The 18,032-nt window shown below is 34.8% G+C and overlaps 1 protein-coding gene and 1 long non-coding RNA gene across 2 annotated transcripts; both read left to right on the top strand.

Moving 5' to 3' along the window:
• The first annotated feature begins 2,733 nt into the window (after positions 1 to 2,733).
• On the top strand, positions 2,734 to 3,662 carry LOC110687066. The gene is made up of 3 exons (XR_002504386.1): positions 2,734 to 2,890; positions 2,975 to 3,082; positions 3,346 to 3,662. It is a non-coding gene; the product is annotated as an uncharacterized LOC110687066 (long non-coding RNA).
• Positions 3,663 to 5,774: 2,112 nt separating this feature from the next.
• On the top strand, positions 5,775 to 15,812 carry LOC110687204 (vesicle-associated protein 4-2-like). The gene is made up of 7 exons (XM_021863815.1): positions 5,775 to 6,302; positions 12,784 to 12,854; positions 13,040 to 13,121; positions 13,221 to 13,342; positions 14,728 to 14,805; positions 15,217 to 15,336; positions 15,436 to 15,812. The coding sequence occupies exons 1-7, from the start codon at positions 6,032 to 6,034 to the stop codon at positions 15,493 to 15,495; spliced, it is 804 nt and encodes a 267-aa protein (XP_021719507.1). The 5' UTR covers positions 5,775 to 6,031; the 3' UTR covers positions 15,496 to 15,812.
• The last annotated feature ends 2,220 nt before the right edge of the window (positions 15,813 to 18,032 follow it).

Below are 18,032 nucleotides of genomic sequence, written 5' to 3'. Positions count from 1 at the left end.
GAGGTATGACGTTATTTTGTCCTAAGTAAAGATGGTGAACAATGGGCAAAATGTAAAACATGTAATAGTGTATTCACGGCAGTTACCAAAAACGGGACGGGACACTTATCTAGACACATGAAAGCTTGTGCAAAACCAGCTAGTGATCCAACCCAGCCCAAAATTTCCCAATTCCATCCATACGGCTTTACATACAACTATGAGAGGGATAGGGATGAACTAGGAAAAATGATAGTACACGCCGAACAACCTTTTCTTTTCTCGGAAAGTGACGCATTCAACACCTACATTAACAAAGCACTACAACCCCAACATAAAAGAATCTCTAGGAAAACCGTTCGTTCCGCCGCAATGAAAAATTTCCTAGAGTACAAAGTCCGGTTACAAGCCGAATTGAGTAACCTTAACTGTAGAGTATCTTTAACAGCCGATTCTTGGGATAGTGGTTATAAATATCACTATTTATGTGTGACTTTCCATTGGGTAGATGATCAATGGATGTTTCAAAAAAGAATAATACATTTCAAAATGCTGGAATACCCACACACCGACATTAACATTGCTCACCATTTAATGCAAGCAATAGACGAATACAACCTTCGAGATAAAATGATGTCTATGACTTTTGATAATGCAACCTCTATGACATACACAGCTAATCTTATCAAACAAAACTTAACCGATGTACTATTAGACGGTGAAGCTCTTCATACTAGATGTGTTTGCCATGTACTTAACTTATGTGTACAGGATGGAGTTCGGGCAATTGGCCCATACTACAGCAAAATCAGAGATGCTATTATGTCTATTAATAGCTCTAACATGAGATACCAAGAATGGAAGAGTTTTCTAAAACAACAAAAGATAAGGGTAATAAAAATTAGAACCGATTGCCCAACTAGGTGGAATTCCACCTATGACATGTTAACAAAGGCAATTGAGTACAAGGGCCCGTTAACATTATTTTACAACCAAAAATTTCCACAAAATGCTTTGTATGATGATGATTGGAAAAACTGTGAAAGATATATGCAATTTTTACAGTTATTATATAACATGACGTATTGTTTTTCTACTGTTTACAATCCTTGTGCTCAAAACTTTCTTTCTAATGCATGCTTACTCGCCCAACTTTTCGCTGATCATCGCCATCAAAGTGATTATGATCAGTATCTTCCAGCAATGGAAAAAAAGTGGCGTAAATATTATAGTGAGATTCCTTTGATTTATATTTTTGCTTCCATATTAGATCCTAGGCAAAAGTATGAAAACACATTTATGTTAGTTGACATTTACTTTCAATGCATGTTTCTTGACGATGATGTAGAAAACTATAAGACTAATGTGAAGGATCAGTTTTTTGCTTTATATAGAGTCTATGAAGCCAAATATGGCACCGTTCCTCGCTCAGGGCCTTCCCAACCATCCAAAAACGTAAGTAAGAAGGCCAAACATTTATTTTCACAAGCTACTAACTTGATTTCAAGGTTTTCAGGTGATTCATCAATCAGGAGAACGCAAAGCGACGTCTCGGAGTTGCAGATGTACCTGAGTTACGACTTCACCAAAGGCATGGACGACGATGAGATAAACAGCCTCGACCTCCTTGCATGGTGGAAACAACAAAGCTCGAAGCATCCAACTTTGGCGGCAATGGCACGAGACATTCTTGCTATCCAAGTTTCCTCCGTCGCCTCCGAACGAGCTTTCAGCGCATCCGGAAGGGTTTTAGACGATAGAAGAACAAGTCTAAAACCCGAAACACTAGAAATGTGCGTGTGTTTCAAAGATTGGTTGGATGCGGAAAATCGCTCACAAGACCGTTCTTACGACCACAACGACAACGAAGAAGGAACCTCCGCTTCCGGTTCGGGTTCGGCTAGTTCCCAATCTATGCAACTAGCCGATGACCTTGAAGGCGAAGGCGAAGACGAAGACGAGCAAGAAGAAGGAGAAGAAGAATAGACAATTATTGTATATTGTACGATTTTAAAAATATCAATTTTATCATTTTCCAATTTTTGTTTAATACCATCATTGTATGATTTTTATCATTGTTATCATTGTACAATTTTCTCAACTCAAGTAATAATAATATAAAGTACGCATTATTCACATCCAAAGTCCAATTTGCCTTTTTTCCCCGTTTTGTTACAATTTGTAAATTCATATTAAAATAAAATAAAATTATACCAATTACTAATAAATCATAAACATTAAATTTTAAAGTAATAGTATAAAGTAAATATATAAATATAAATATTGAATATACAAATTATAAAACATAAATATTCAACTTATAATTATAAAATTCATAACTTAATAACTTATAACTTATAAGTTATAAACTTATAAGTTACCTTATAAAACTTACAATTATAATTTTATAACTTATATACATTATAAACTTATTAATTTATAATGTTGTCATATAAAAAAAAAAAATTATTTAAAAACTGCACCAGCCCGCTGCCAGCCCGCAGGCCGGCACGAGCCCGCCAGGCACGAGGGTCGTGCCGTGCCGTGGGCTGGCCTGTGAAAATGGCCGGCACGGCACGATACGAAATCCTGGGCCCGCCGGCACGATCGGCACGGCACGAACCAGCCCGTGGCCCGCCAGGCATGGCCCGCGGCGGCACGGCCCGGCACGGTGCCCAGGATTACTCACCAGTAGGATACTTGGTTTTATTTATCAAAATTAATATATCATGTATTTCACATGTGTAACTTTGATACACTTCCTTCAATTCTGACCATATTTGTTCTTGTGCCCCTGAAATGCTCCCAATTTTTTTCTTTTCTTCATTGAAGGGAGACATTTTTTGTGGAAGACAATTTATTTAGAACTTAAATACTTCTGAACTAAAGCAAAAAGATGCATCTACTACAGGTACTAAATTATTTCCCCTTATTTTTTTCCCCATGTTTTTAGCATTATAGCTCTGAAACTTCTACTTCCATTTAAACTTTGCAGAGGCTCTATCAAAGCTACCAATTCATGTTAGGGAACTATGATCAAAGAATGTTCAAATTTTAAAGGCATGGTACAGTTAATAAAATTGCTGAAATAGGCATGTGTCAGGTAATAACATGATTTTCACACTTCAATTACGATTATGGATAATCATACTATTTAAATGTAATCTACAACTTAGAAAGAAAAAGTAGATGGTATAAATGGACACAATTTTATTTTAGTCTTGTTGTTTGTTGATATGGAATTTAGGTTACTGGTCTTGTGTCATCAATCTCAAACATTTTAATTGGAGGAAAATTTCGACCTTATATTTATTGGATTACTTTATTGCATATTAACTTGCATATAATTTTTACATTGTCTTGTAGTACTTTGACAAAGTTCCTCAGCTCCTACATATTCTCAATTAATGATTGACGAGTTTAGGGGGAGGTGGATCTCATATATATATGACCGGATGCCAGCACCAAATGATGAAGACGATGGCCATCTGTGTGAACTGTAGCTCAATGATATCAATACCTAATTTTGTATTTCTTTTAATCAACATTAGAGAGGTGTTTTGATTTTATTTCTCGTATATGTATAGAACGTATTTTGAACGGATGAATAGATTGTTTGAATTGTACATATATATGACAGTAGAAAGGTTTTTTATGCAGGAAATGGATGCAGATTTTTTTTACAGGAAATATATATATATATATTATCATTAATTAGTGTAATGGTTATTTTAATATAGCCTAACCGTTGTATATTACACCTACAAAGAGAGCGGTCACCTAAGGCAACCGTTCTCTAATCTCTTTTTTTTTTTAAAAAATAAATTAAAAAGCTAAATTAACCTGTATATAAGTGTCCTGTATTTCTTCATCATTTTCTAATTTCAAGAAGGGAAAAGAGAACAGTTATGACTGATGACCGTTCTCTATTTCCTAGTATACAGAACGCTTCATTGAGCCGATCTATATACTTTATACATCACTTAGCAGAAGAACGGTCCTAAGGCGTTCTATAAAGCCTATTTCAACCGTTCTCTAAGGCTTTTTTTGTAGTAGTGTCTCTCCATCTAAGCACAATTCTTCTTAGAGGAATGAGCTTAATTGCGTTGGACCTTATACATTCTCTTCCATCTAAGGTTAAAGTTTGGTATTTAACCACTTAATTGTTACCATATAAAATTTTCCATACATGACATAAAGTGATGATCAGAGAGATTATTAAGGTACACCATGATTACCTAAAAACGAATGAGCTTAGCTAATTGTTGGCAAACCAAAATTTTAATGTACTCCGTAGTAGTTACTCATGACATGATGAATGTACCCTTTTAATTTTCATATTTTGTTGGCTTTGCCTTTTGCAATTTCCACACTATATTTCATGTTTTGGAGTTTCGAGTCTTTATTTACTAGTTCAAAACATGAACTAGGTTTTTTTATTTTCTTTTTCAAAGTTTTCCTTTATTTAAATGTTATATAGTACTATACATATATGTCCATTTACCTCAAGACAAATACCAAAAGTTGATTTTACTAGAAATTTATCAAAATATTGAACCATTTTCCAGCAATGTGATGCAATTTATATTACATGGCAATATTGGCTATGCAACTAGTTGTTGATTATAAAGCTTATAGCTTGATTGGTTAGTTTATGCTACTAATTGCTATATACTATTAAAGCAATAGCATCAATGAGTTTTTTGGGCTTGTAATGTTGCTTTGCAGGCTTGGCAAATTTAAGTGTTCCAAACAATATCCAATAATCACGTGTACTATTTGGACCGATAATCTGAACTATAAAAGTTGCGGCTTATCATTGAAAGAGTAATTATTAATTTATAATGATCATATCTTGAAAATTGGATGTGGCACAAAAACCTACACAAGTTGTGACCATTATTATATTTATGCCGTTAAAATTATTCTTTTTCACTTTGTAACAGTTATACCTACTAAAATTAAGATAACATACCAATTTAAGTATAAAATTGCTAATTATATTACAAGAGAAAAGTAACAAACGTTTAGGCCACCTAATTATTCCTTTAAAGTTAGTAATCAAGCACTTCAATCAATATATGAAAACAACCTTCGAGTTAAATTAGAAGACTTTGCAAGCTTACTTTCAACTTCAGTTTTATTAAATTTTGGTGGTTTAAACTAATTTATAACTTGTCAATTTTAGCTTGTAAATGTACCTCTCAATCTCTACCAACTTTCATTTTTCAACTACCTTTCCATTTGTCTTTTTCAATTTCAACGCTATTTATTCGACATTCAACTCCATAAATACTACCTTTTCATATTTGTTAAAATAAGATTCGTTCAAGTATCACCTATATGTATTTAACCATTTACTTTGCACCTTGTTTATCAATTATGATAACTTGTTATCCGTTGTCATAAATTGAATTATCATGACAAGACACAAATTAAATCCAAACATAAATTGAATTATCATGACAAGACACAAATTAAATCCAAACATCGAATTATATATCTTTACTTCCCATAACTAACCTAATTAGCCTCTCAACTTCCACCGAATTAAATATATAATATATTTTTTTTGAACACAACAAATTAGTTAAAATCTCAAGTTTCTACAAACAATTTTTCAACAACCAATACCACTCACCTCATCATTTTTAACTAGTTTTATTGCACAAAATACCACCTAAAATGGTGTATTTTAATACAATTCTAATTTCAAACAATGTTGAATAATTAAAAAAATCAAAAGTTTTGATTTTTGAAACCAAATATTGGAATTGGATTAGTAGAAAGTTAAAGTCTAAAACCGCAATCCCCTCCCTCACACAGTCATCATCATCATCTTCCCCACTCCCCGGCCCACCATTTCCCCTTTCTCTCTCCAAAGTTGAAGAAAAAGCAGAAACAACTCAAACCAAAAAGTCTTCTTCAACTCCATTTTCTCTCTCCTCTTCCAAAATTGAAAAAACCCATTTCAATTTAAAACCAACAAAAGAAAACCCAAAAAAATTGAAGGAAAAATAATCAAAATTGAAGCTTTTTAAATGGTGTAAAAATGGCGATAACTGAGGAAGGATCTGAAGGAGGAGGAAAAGTTTGGGGTCTTTTTAAGATCCCATTTCGTCAAAATAATCCCTCAATTTCATCTTCTTCTGTAACTTCTGCTAATTCTGTAATGATGCAAAGTGGTCATAATCACAGCAATAACAATGGTGAAGGCTCAAATTCTCAACCTGCTGCTCCTTCTGTTACTTCTGTTGCTAGATCTTTGCTTCCTACTCGACGCCGTCTTCGCCTTGATCCCTCCAACAAGCTCTATTTCCCTTGTATACTCTCTTTCTCTCTCATTTGACTCAGTTTTCACTAATTGAATTATTATTTTTTTTTTAATTTTTTTAATTTTAAATTTTGTGATTTTTTTTAGTTTTTTGAGCACTTTTGTGAATTGGGGTTTTGTTTTATTGCATGATCATGAATTTTTATTTTTATTTTTAATTTTAACAAATTTAGGTGAATATATTCTTGTGAAATTTGAGAAAATACAGTTGTTTTTCATGTAAATAGGGTTGCACATTGTATGAATTTTGATCTCAAATATTCACATTGCTAGGACTTTGATTGAGTGTTGGTATTTGGTAGACGTTGGATGAGTATTTGGTCTGAGTTTTATAAATTCACCACAAGATGTCATTCGAAAGCTTCAGTTTATTCACCTAAAATTGTGCTTATCTGGAATATGTCCACTGTATGAGTTAATAAAAGCATGAAATAATGTTAGAGTATTGAGTGCGCGTTGCATGTTCCAAATTCTGTCGTATCGGATTAAGGAAGGTTCCATACTTTGATTGAGGGTGCGTGCTGCGTGCTGCATGGAGTAATGATAGGCTGTGTTGATGTTTCTGCCAAAGATAAACCGGCTAAGGGTCTCTTGTCGTTTACCTCTCCCGTTTGATTAGACATAGTCCAGACATTTGACTCTAACTTGACTTGTTTGATAAGAGTATTAAGTGTATTTACTGGTCTAACTTCTTGAATGAAAATATTTTAAATCTTGTTTAACTTTATATAGGTTAGATTTCACTATATGCCATGAGTCATTTTAAGCCTTTACTTAGCAGCTACCACGAGTCTTTGAATGCAATATAAGTTCTAGTGCACATGTCGCACAACAATTGATAATGGAATTTTCAAATTATGGCGGGAATTGTTTTGCAGAAAGAATTGGGCTTTGCCTGTCTGAAGCAATACAAGCTTGTTAGGAAGCTATTTCATGTGAGAACTTTGGTTTGTAGCAAGCTTCATGCATTTGCATCTCATTGTGTAACATACATACATTGACGGTCCGCTTGATAAGCAATCATAATTTGTGGGAACAGTAATTATTTTTGTGTTTAATTTGTAAGACAAGGCTAGTTTATTACCTTGGTAATGAAAGTCTAACCTTAAACTTATATTTTTCTTCATATTTATTACTGAATACCACCTATTAATTGGTAATCGATGGTTTTGAAAAGTTATGAAGAAAATGATTTGGGGATGGATAATCATGACCTTGATGGCATGAGAATTTCCTGATAACGATAATTACATTTCACCATTTATTACCACATACCAAACAAGTTGTGAAATTATGGCTAAATAACCATAAGTACGAAGATTTGACAGAGTAATGATAGACACATATGCTAGTTTCAGATTTGTGCATATAATTGTTACATTGAATGAAAATGTAGTCGATTGTCTTTTGAATTCTCAGACCACACTAATTCGATCTAGCGGTGAATGATGGGGGAAAATCACTATATAAAAGGTTATTTTGGTGAAAATTAATGTTAAAATCGTTACTAGTTTGTGTTCATGTTGAAAATTATTCTTGATGGAAAATGTGGCCATCTTCCAGATTCATCTCATCTAGTAAGGTTCTGACTGAGGATCTATATGGTATCGTTGTTATTTTCAGATTTGAGGTCTTTAATTTGATAGGTTGTACATAAAAAGCATGATGATGAGCTTCACATTAGTTTACGCGCACTAGTCCTATACTCCTATCTCATCCATTATAAAGTGGCAACTAGAAAATCAGCGTGACTTTTGCTGAATTCCAAAAACTTGATTGTAGTTTTCAGAAAGCTAAAATTTAAATTAGCCAATGGTTGTAGTTAGCAATTATTCATAGATAAGTGTGAGGATTGTGGGAGCAAGTGTTTAAAAAAAAGATAAAGAGGAGTGTGAAGATTGTGGAGAATTAATTTGGCTTTATGCTAGGGAGATCAATTGTGGACGTGGAGGCATTTCAACTCATAAGATAACTATTGGAGAACTATTGGGATAAGAAATACACAACGTTTTCATTGATTTGGTGAAGGCCTACGAGAAAGCTAAAATTTAAATTAGGCAATGGTTGTAGTTAGCAATTATTCATAGATGAGTGTGAGTTGGAAACAAGTGTTTAAACAAAGGATAAAGAGGAAGGTCGTGGAGAACCAATTTGGCTTTATGCTAGGAAGATCAATTGTGGAGTAGTGGAGGCATTTCAACTCATAAGATAACTAGTGGAGAGCTATTAGGATAAGAAAAAAGGAATTACACAAGGTTTTCATTGATTTGGTGAAGGCGTACAATAAGGTACGAAGAGAAGTGCTTTGGTGGGCGTTAATAAGGAAAGATATTTTACGGAAATATGTTAGCACCATTAAGGATATGTGTAAGGGTTTTAGCCAAGTGTGCAAATAATTGTTCGGAAGATAAAAGAGTTCCCTATAATGTTTGGAGTACATAAAGGGTCTACACTTAGCCCCTTTCTTTTTGGGATAGTTATGGACGAATTGAAGCGCTCAATCCTAGAAAATTTACTATGGTGCATGATGTTTTTGGATGATACGAAGTATTTTTTTTTATTGATGAGAGGAAGCAAGGTGTGGAAAACAAGTTGGAATTGTGGAGATAGAATTTGCAAGGCTTTACGTAAAACAAAATATCTGTAGTGTAAATTTAGTGCAATAAGAAGTTGGAAGGCAAGGGAGATCTCCTAGGGGTGGTGTATTTAGATGTGAGTATTTTGTAAAGGTTCCGAATTCTTAACTATCTATGATGAATTATTCAAACATATAGGGAATTGGATGGAGATGTTGATCACAAAATCAAAGCAGTGGGTGATAGGTTCCCATGTGGTTAACCCTATGGCCTATGTGATTTTGGCTTGCCCCATTGTAGGGAAATTTCTACTGTGCGACAATTAAACCTTCCTATATATGGTATAGAGCGTTAAGTCATGAAACATTATTTACGAAGTACATTCATAAGATGAATGTGGTAGAGATGCGTATGCTACGATGGATGTATGGTCATATTAGAAAGGATCGGTTTTGGAATGAGGTAATTAGTAATCAAGTAGAATTTACATCTATTGATTAATTAAGAGAAGGATATCTTGAGGTAGCTTGTTCATGTAAACGGTAACATGTTGACCTAGTGATGCACCGGCTATGAGGCTCAAAGAGTGGCATAATGATGGGATCGTGAGGGTTAGTGGTAGACCAAAGAAAACTTGGAGTGATATGAATTTATTGGGAATTGAGGAAAATATGACGTTGGATGGGGTTGAGTGGAAGGAGAGAATATACAGAGGTGTCGATTAGGTGTTCGGTTTGGATTTGGGTCCGATTTGTGTTAAAATTTGGCTTTCAAAAGTTGAGTCCAATTCGATCTGAATTTTCACTAAATCCAATCTGAATTTTCACTAAGTCCAATCTGAATTTTCACTAAGTCCAATCTGAATTTTCACTAAATCCAATCTGAATTAGACTTCGGTAATTTGGATCCTATTTAAAATCTAAACTAAAATAAAAATTCTCAACTTTTTTTTTCAATTGATTATGTTGCTATGCTCTTTATCCTTTTCGGACGGTTCCTTATAAACGATTCATGTTAGCCTACCCTAAGTTATTTTAGGACTAAAGCTTTGTTGCTGCTGTTGTTATTATACCATTTTATTCAGGCAAATTATCCGTTTTGTGTTAACACATTAAAAAAAAAAAAAAAAAACAAAATATTACTAATAGGTTTACATTGGTTCAAAATCCCGAAATGTCTTAGGAAAGATTAAAGTAGCGAAGTTGTGATTTTGTATTGTATGTTATTAAATTCAAGTAGTTTAAAAAATAATATTAGACTTCTGGAATAATTTTGTTTGTTTGGTATATTTGGATCTATATCCCTTCAATTCGATAAAATTCGATTTTTCAATATATTTCAATCTGATCTGATTTGATTAAAATAAATAAATAAATAAATAAATAAATAATTAGATTTGTATTATTAATTTGGTTTGGATTGGATTGGATTTGGTTTTTATTCGAATAATGGATACTATTAAGAATATATGCTTTGATCACGACAAAACGTTTCATACACTTTCATTTACTTTAATCCTTGTGTTTTACTAACTTATTGATGTCACTTATGTTTTATTTTTTCCCTTTTTCCAGATCTTTTCATTTAATTTTCATATCTCTACCATGTTTTCGTATATGTTATTTTTTTTTTCCACTCATAATAATTAACCTATTATATATAACACTACTTGTTTGAGTTTTGTTTGTCACCCTCATTATCTAAACCCTTATGTTTTCTCTACTCTAGCTTACTCTGCTTTTATTTTCAGATGCTACTTTGTCTACTTGAACATTTCGCTGATGGTTTCGAATGATGCTTCATGTTAGCTGACCCCAAATCCGTTTGGGATTAATGCTTGTTTTTGCTGTTTAATGCACACAATATAGTATTACTAGTTTTGCTACTTCACTAGATTACATAAAGTCACAAACTCTGCTTTCTTACTTCACAAGTGTAAATAAGCTCTGACACACTACACTGCTCATGGTGAAATATCAATTTTTCTTGATAGAAGAATTGCAGGAAAGATCTCTGAGATGGTGAGTGAATGTGAATCCACGGGTTTTTCTGCGTATGAAAGGATCTCAAATGGTGATTTTTATTCTCATTTTAATTATCGAATATGGATTAGAAAACTAGGGGGGTCCCAACATCCATCATCGGCTGGAGCCAGGCCACTGCCATTATCAGCACATCAGTGACCTGATTCACGCCATCCTTCTGAAAAGGGTAGATGCAATCTTTCTTTGCCGCTCACCCTGTCTTGCTCTCTTGTTTATCAATCTCTTTGCTCTTCCTGATCTGCTTCACCTACTAATTGTCCTAACCACACCACAGTAAAATTGTAGCAGGGGACAGGGCCTGCTCTGATGGCTTGCGAGAGGCAGATACGAAGAAGGGGCAACGTTATTTTTTTTTTTTTTTTTTTTGGTATATTGGGAAAGGCCTTATATTCTATGCAGATACCCTGCCTACTAAATTAGCATTTGGTTTAGTTTTGTCAAATCTTATTCCTTTCTGTAGTTAATATGGTAATATCTATTTGGCTAAGATGATTATGCCCTTGGTCTGTTGTGTGTCATTTTCTTGGAAGTTGTAGTCTCAGTTTGTGAACTTTGTTCACTTGAGTTGTAGTTACAATAGACTCAGTAAGTGCCTTTTTTTTTTTCCTAAACATCTTAAATTGAGAGTTGTAGTGTAAGTTCATTCACTTGGGTATCTCTGTGATTTTACTTGTCAGTTTGTCCTTTTGTTTCTTTACGATGATATTGCTTGCAGCCACAAGAAGACTTTTTCCGTTCTGGTTAGGATCTACACTGATGAGTTATGACAACATATCGCTTGATGCAAAGATCTGTTTCTATAGCTGGGAATGCCTTCTCATTTATCGCTATGCTGTCTGAAAAGTTATCTTCTTCGTTCATCTTGAGTTGTGCTCATAGATCAGTATTCAGATTTATGTCCAGATTTTTTTTTTTATTTTGGTGTTTCTATGCTCTCTTTCACTTTGTGTAACTGCGTGCATGTGTGATGTGTTTACTAGGGTTATTGCTGAAGGCCATGCATATGTGCAATTTTACATGCATGGCGGTGTATGTCCAAGGCTTGCATTTGATTCTCAAAATTCTTTACAAGTTCTGTTGATTAGGAAAGAAGTGTATATGTTCACATATGAGAATACCGATGATATAATGTCATTGAAAGGCATTACTAGTTACTTTTTTAAACCAAACCTCTCTCTCTACTTCCTACACTGAATCATCTCAAACCCAACATTACTGCAACCAAATTTCTCTGGAGTTTCTGTGACTAGATGTGCAAACTGTCAATCACTCATTAAAGGAGGCTGTTTAACCTGTTTATATCTTCCTTGAGAGCTCCTTGCATATTTGTCTGATTACTAAATAGCGCACTTTTTATCTTCAGTGGTCACAACTAGTTGGATGTCAACCCACATAAGTGTCTCCACCACTCAATTATTACTGCTACATAAAAGTTACCGGGTCTGGTTGAAAGAGAAAGGACAGGGTCTTAGGATTGTGGGGGGAGAGTGCAGGGATGAAAGAGGTGGGTTGATCATGTAGATTTGACAAGGCTTGAGTGAGCCTTGCTGTATATAGGCATGAACCATGTGCTACTGTAGCTCACTGATGCTCTTCATAGGAGATCCAGGGTTGCATGCAAATGCTGATTGCCAGCTCAAGAGTGACTCAGGGAGCTGGGGTTTTGTGGAAGGGAGAGCTAGATAGGGAAAGTGGAAATGAGGGAAAGACTAGGAGGATCAGTTAAATGGGGAAGGGATGAGAGGTTACTTTCTTTTTCTATATGGACCAATTTTATGCGCTTGTAAGTATAATATTTAAGTTTGTATAAAGATGTGTAGCTCTAATGCCCACTTTGTCCGTCTTACAGATGAACCTGGCAAGCAGGTTAGGAGTGCCATAAAGATTAAAAATACAAGCAAATCTCACGTAGCTTTCAAGGTATGGGTGCTGACTTTGAATATATTATCCTCTGACAATTTCACAGGCAGCAGATTTGTACCCCTTGTGGTGTAATAATTTTGGATCTGCTAATTTATGCTACTGTTTAGTGGTTTATGTGTGGATGAGTCGTTAAGTTCTTCAAAGCCAAAATATGAATCTCATGATTGAATTCTTTGTTTCAGTTTCAAACAACAGCTCCAAAAAGTTGTTTTATGCGTCCACCAGGAGCTATTCTTGCTCCTGGTGAAAGCCTCATTGCAACTGGTATATATCCCTTATGCCTGAATATTTTATTTCATATCCTTGTAGCTATTCTTTTGGGAACCTAATCAGTATTCTTTTGTTGTACATAAATTCGGCTAGTTTTTAAGTTTGTTGAGCATCCAGAGAACAATGAAAAACCCTTGTTAGAGCAGAAGAGCAGGGTGAAGTTCAAAATCATGAGCTTAAAGGTGAAAGGACCAATGGAATATGTTCCTGAAATGGTGCGTCTATACTGTCTTACATTTGAAGATGTCTTATCATTTCTCTCTTACAATATTTAGCAAATTTAAATTAAGGGCTGCAGAATTGCTGTTTGGTGCTCTTATCTTGATGGGATCTGTTATGTTGAATAGTTTGTGTGATTTTTCTGTCAGATCGACAGGTTTAGGAGGGACAAAATGTCTGACCATTGACCTCTATCCTCGAAATTGTGCAGAAACCAGTGGCATAGACAGATTTTGTGAACTATTTTTTTTTTGGTTGGGTAAAACTTAAAAAATCTTTTCTTTTAATAAACACGCTGAATCTAATTTCCACTAAAAAAGTGAACTGCAACTTTCAGTCGGTTGATTACTGACCCCTTTTTTTGTTGAACATAATTGACACTCTTGTTCTGTCCTGTCTATTTTTCTTATTCTCTTCTTCCCTTATGTCTGTATTCCTTTCTTTTTACTCCCGTAATCTCTCTTCCCTTACCTCTGTTTTCCTTCTATTTTACTCCTGTTAGTGAGTAGTAAATTGTAAGCTCGGGTTCCTATTTGTACTAGCCATGTACTTCACTCTCACTGCTGCTTCTTCTGCTTGAAGGATTCCTCTCTTTTATTTTCTTCGTCTACCAACAAGTTTAAATTTTAGGGGTTTTTGATTCTCTAAAACTGTTTTTGCTTCTCTCACTGTCTCACACAATGATCAAATTCAAGCTCCACACTTTATATTTTCTAGTTCTTTTATATAGAGAAGGTGAAGTTTGAATATCAAGCTATTTTGGCTTGTTTCCATTGAGAGAAAGGTGCCGGCTATAGTATTTTTTTGAGCCTTGAAGGTTGCTTCTAATAGATAGATTCTGTTCAACTAAATTAAAATGTGTAGCCCATTAGATTTTTGTACTTGCTTTATCCAATCAAACATGGCTCTTCCAATCTAGGAAAGATTGAATAGCATTGCTAGTATAATGGAGAAAATGTTAAAGAAAAAAATTTTATGCTCAGCAAACCATACAATATTACAAATTAAAAATAATATTGAACCATAAACATCCTAACACTTTCTTGTTGAGTACAAAACAAAATAGCAAAATTCAAGTATCATTTTCCAATATTTTCAAATGAAGAAAGCTTGATTTAAGGTTGTCTCTAATTATACTTCGTAGTGAATTGGGTTCAGTATCTTAAGCTTAGTATGCCAGGGCAATGCTTCTCACGTACTTTGTTCATATGTTATATGGGATTGTTTGCTATGTTACGTGGTTCAGGTTTTAAAATCAAGGAAGCCTTATGACTAGATCTTCTTGAACGTTTTTTTCATTGTGCTTCCATTTCGTGTAATATTAAAGTTGAACTGCGTAATCTTATCAAATTATTTATAACTTTTTGTCTTTTCTATGCAGTTTGATGAGCAGAAGGATCAAGTAGCCATAGAACAGATACTGCGTGTTATATTTCTAGACACAGAGCGTCCCAGTGCTGTAAGTGCTCTGTTTTCTTTATTTAAACTACAGAAGTGCTCTGTTAGAGCTGATCATGTTTAATCAGGACAATGTTTGGGCCAAAAATGATGCCCAAGCCTGTAAATTCAAGCCAAATCCAAAAGCAGTCTAAAGAGCAATTCTTGGGCCGTACCGCACCCCAAAAAAATCCTGACAATTTAGGCCATCCTAAGCTGCAAGTCAGGTTCTTCAAAAAAAAAAAAAAAAACTGCAAGTCGGGCTGAAAAAACAGCAGCCTCAACCCAGCTTGAGCTGTGACTGGCTAGTTATGATTAGCTCTACCTCACACAGAAAACACATAATGTGCACATGTTGACTTATGCACAATTAACGCCACAGACAAGTCTGTCTCTAAGGCAGTTTTTGCATTCTTTTGTTCTGTTTATCAAGGCTTTTGAAAAATTGAAGCGTCAATTAGCGGAGGCAGAGGCGGAGCTTGAAGAACGCAAGAAGCCACCAGAGGACAATGGGCCGAAGATCATTGGTGAAGGACTTGTTATAGATGAATGGGTGAGTTATAATAGAACATGATTTTAGTATTGTGAAATTTTGTAATAGTTGGTATTGCACCCATATACTCAACTTCTGTGTTATCATGCATTTTATCAGAAAGAGAGAAGAGAGAGATACCTTGCTAAACAGCAGGGTGAAGGAGTGGACTCTACATAAAGATGACAGCCCGATTTTTCAGTAATTGCGGCCCTGAGCATGAAGTCGTAGCGTTTGATCTCACAAGGCATTTGCGTATTTGTGTCATCACCTAGGATTGTACTATAAAATGAGATGGTTATTTAGGAAAACATTGTCATTGAGTGCTTGAAAGGGTTTGAGGAAGTTGTCCTTGTCTAGTCAACTTGTTATTTACCTGTAGATAACATTGTAGTTTTGTACTAAGGAGAATTGATAATTGGGTGTAAGAATGTAATCGTACTATATTTCTCGTGTTGTGAAAATAATAAGCCAACTTCATTAATTTTGTTATTTCACCTTACAACCTCTAATCCAAATAAAGGAGCAAAACCCAGTTAATATCCTATATTGACAAAATATTGTTTTCACTTATTTTTGTCTCTCCTCCCCTCTCATGGCCTTGTCGACCATTCGACCACCATCAAGAGTCTAAACCGGCCGGCCGATTGGCCAAACAAAAGACACCCTATTAGGACATGTAAAGTGGGCCCATACTAAACCCTTAGGGAAAGGGTGGTGCTCGCAGAGGTGTGACGGTCGTCTAGTGGTACTAATGGTCGTGCAATGGTCGATTGGTGGTGGTAGACTGGTAGTGGTCGTACGGTAGTCAGATGGTCGTGCTAGTGGTCATGCGATGGTCGGATGATGGTGTTAGTGGTCGTGCGGTAGTCAGAAGGTGGTGCTGGTGGTGGTTTAGTGGTGATAGAGGAGAGAGAAAGGGAGTTTTTGCTTAAGAATTTACAAAAAAACCCTTGATATAAACAAATTTTGTTTATATAGGATATTAACTTGTAATTTACTTGTATGATAAAGTAGCAGAAATAATATAAAGGGTGGGTGGGTATAACGTGTAAGAAAAAAGTACAAAATAAAAGTGAAAATGTAATTATTGTGAGGTAAAAGGGGTAAATTATATACTTCATAGGAAGTTAGAATATAATAGAGCAAACAAAAATGAAAAGTGGATACTCCGTAGAACAATAAAGAATGGGGGGAATACTTGGTATCATATTATCGCACTTGTAATCCTATTAGTTCTTATATGCTCTATTATTAGTTGCCACAGGTTACATTCAATATTCTGATCAATCCTAGAGTCAACCCTTTGATTCAAAGTACCCCTGTAATAAATTATCAACTCATATCACATTCACTGTACTGTGCACCATGTTTTAATTTTTAATTTTTTAATTTATTATTTTTTTTTTAAGGTGAAGGACCCTACTTAATCGACAACTCTCACAGATTAACCTAGTTCAGCTCCGCATGTCATCGTTTGAGAGTTGAGGGGGCAGATAAGGAAATTCCCATACTCTCAAGTAAAAGTAGTTGGTGGGGCTCGAACTTGTGACCTCCAAGTCACAAAGTAAGTTCCCCACCAACTCCACCAAGCATGCTAAAATAAAAAAAATTGCGATAACCTGCGGAGCTGGGCTAGCCTCCGCATAGCTAGCTTAACCTGTGAAAGGTGTCGATTCAATAGTGTTCATCTTACTTAAAAAACAGTGCACCATGTTTTAATTTTTAGTTTTTAATTGGTAAGAAAGACCCTGACCACACCTCAACCCTCACGAATTTTTTGTCCAGTATTTACGGGCCAGTCACTTGGGAGTAGAGGGGAGGGTAAGGGAATCTCTACCTCAAATATCCTCACTTGCTAGGATTATCCAAACCTTAAACCTCTAAGATCTGAGGTAAGAACCTTACCAAGTGAGCCAACTCTTTGTTGATAAAACTAAATATTCACAAATTTTTATATGTGGCTGGCCACACCGGGTGGTCAGGGTTACTTGAGTTACTTGGTAAGGGGTTACTTGAAGGGTTCGGTCAAAGATTACTCGGTTAGGGGTTACTTGAGTAATTCGGTCAGGGGTTATTCAGTCAGGAGTAACTCGAGTAACCCCTGATCGAATAACTCGAGTAATCCCGACTATACGGTGTAGCTAGCCACACACATAGAAAAATCCCCCATAAATATATATTTGCTGCAAAAGTGCACCATGTTATAATTGATCATGAATTTTCGAACACAATGTTAGAATTATCTTTTATACGAAGTATACAATTTTCAAAAGCATAAATCAAATAAGAAATAACAAAAAATGCTGACTGGATAACTTATTCAACACCTTCAAAGTGTGTATTCTTTCTCAACCTTTTAAGCACGATTTATATTAATAATCTATAAAATCAAATACATCTAAAAAAAATCTGTATAATAAATTAATAGAGTTGAATAGATAATAGTGATTGTGTATAAATGTTACAAACCAATATTAAAATAATGCTGTCAAATAATTTTATTTTGATTTATAGTTTATAAAAACACTTTGGTGGAAGCGAACGAAACTAGTATAAATAGGGACACCCAAATGATGAAATAACAAGTACTTCAAAACCCACTATCTATACATTATTTGATCATATCATATAAACCAGAATAAGTATTAATGCATAGCACATATGTGCTTAAAAAGTATATAGGATGACACTGGTTTTAAAATATAAAACGTACG

This window comes from Chenopodium quinoa, unplaced genomic scaffold (assembly GCF_001683475.1).
Source record: "Chenopodium quinoa cultivar QQ74 unplaced genomic scaffold, ASM168347v1, whole genome shotgun sequence".
NCBI lineage: Eukaryota > Viridiplantae > Streptophyta > Magnoliopsida > Caryophyllales > Amaranthaceae > Chenopodium > Chenopodium quinoa.
This window is presented reverse-complemented; position numbering and strand designations above follow the sequence as displayed.

Excerpts from the sequence above, each read along its gene's own strand:
- LOC110687204 (XM_021863815.1), top strand. The coding sequence starts at position 6,032 with ATGGCGATAACTGAGGAAGGATCTGAAGGAGGAGGAAAAGTTTGGGGT. Across the intron at positions 6,303-12,783 it reads CAACAAGCTCTATTTCCCTT|ATGAACCTGGCAAGCAGGTT; the intron begins GTATACTCTCTT and ends TCCGTCTTACAG. Across the intron at positions 15,337-15,435 it reads GACTTGTTATAGATGAATGG|AAAGAGAGAAGAGAGAGATA; the intron begins GTGAGTTATAAT and ends GCATTTTATCAG.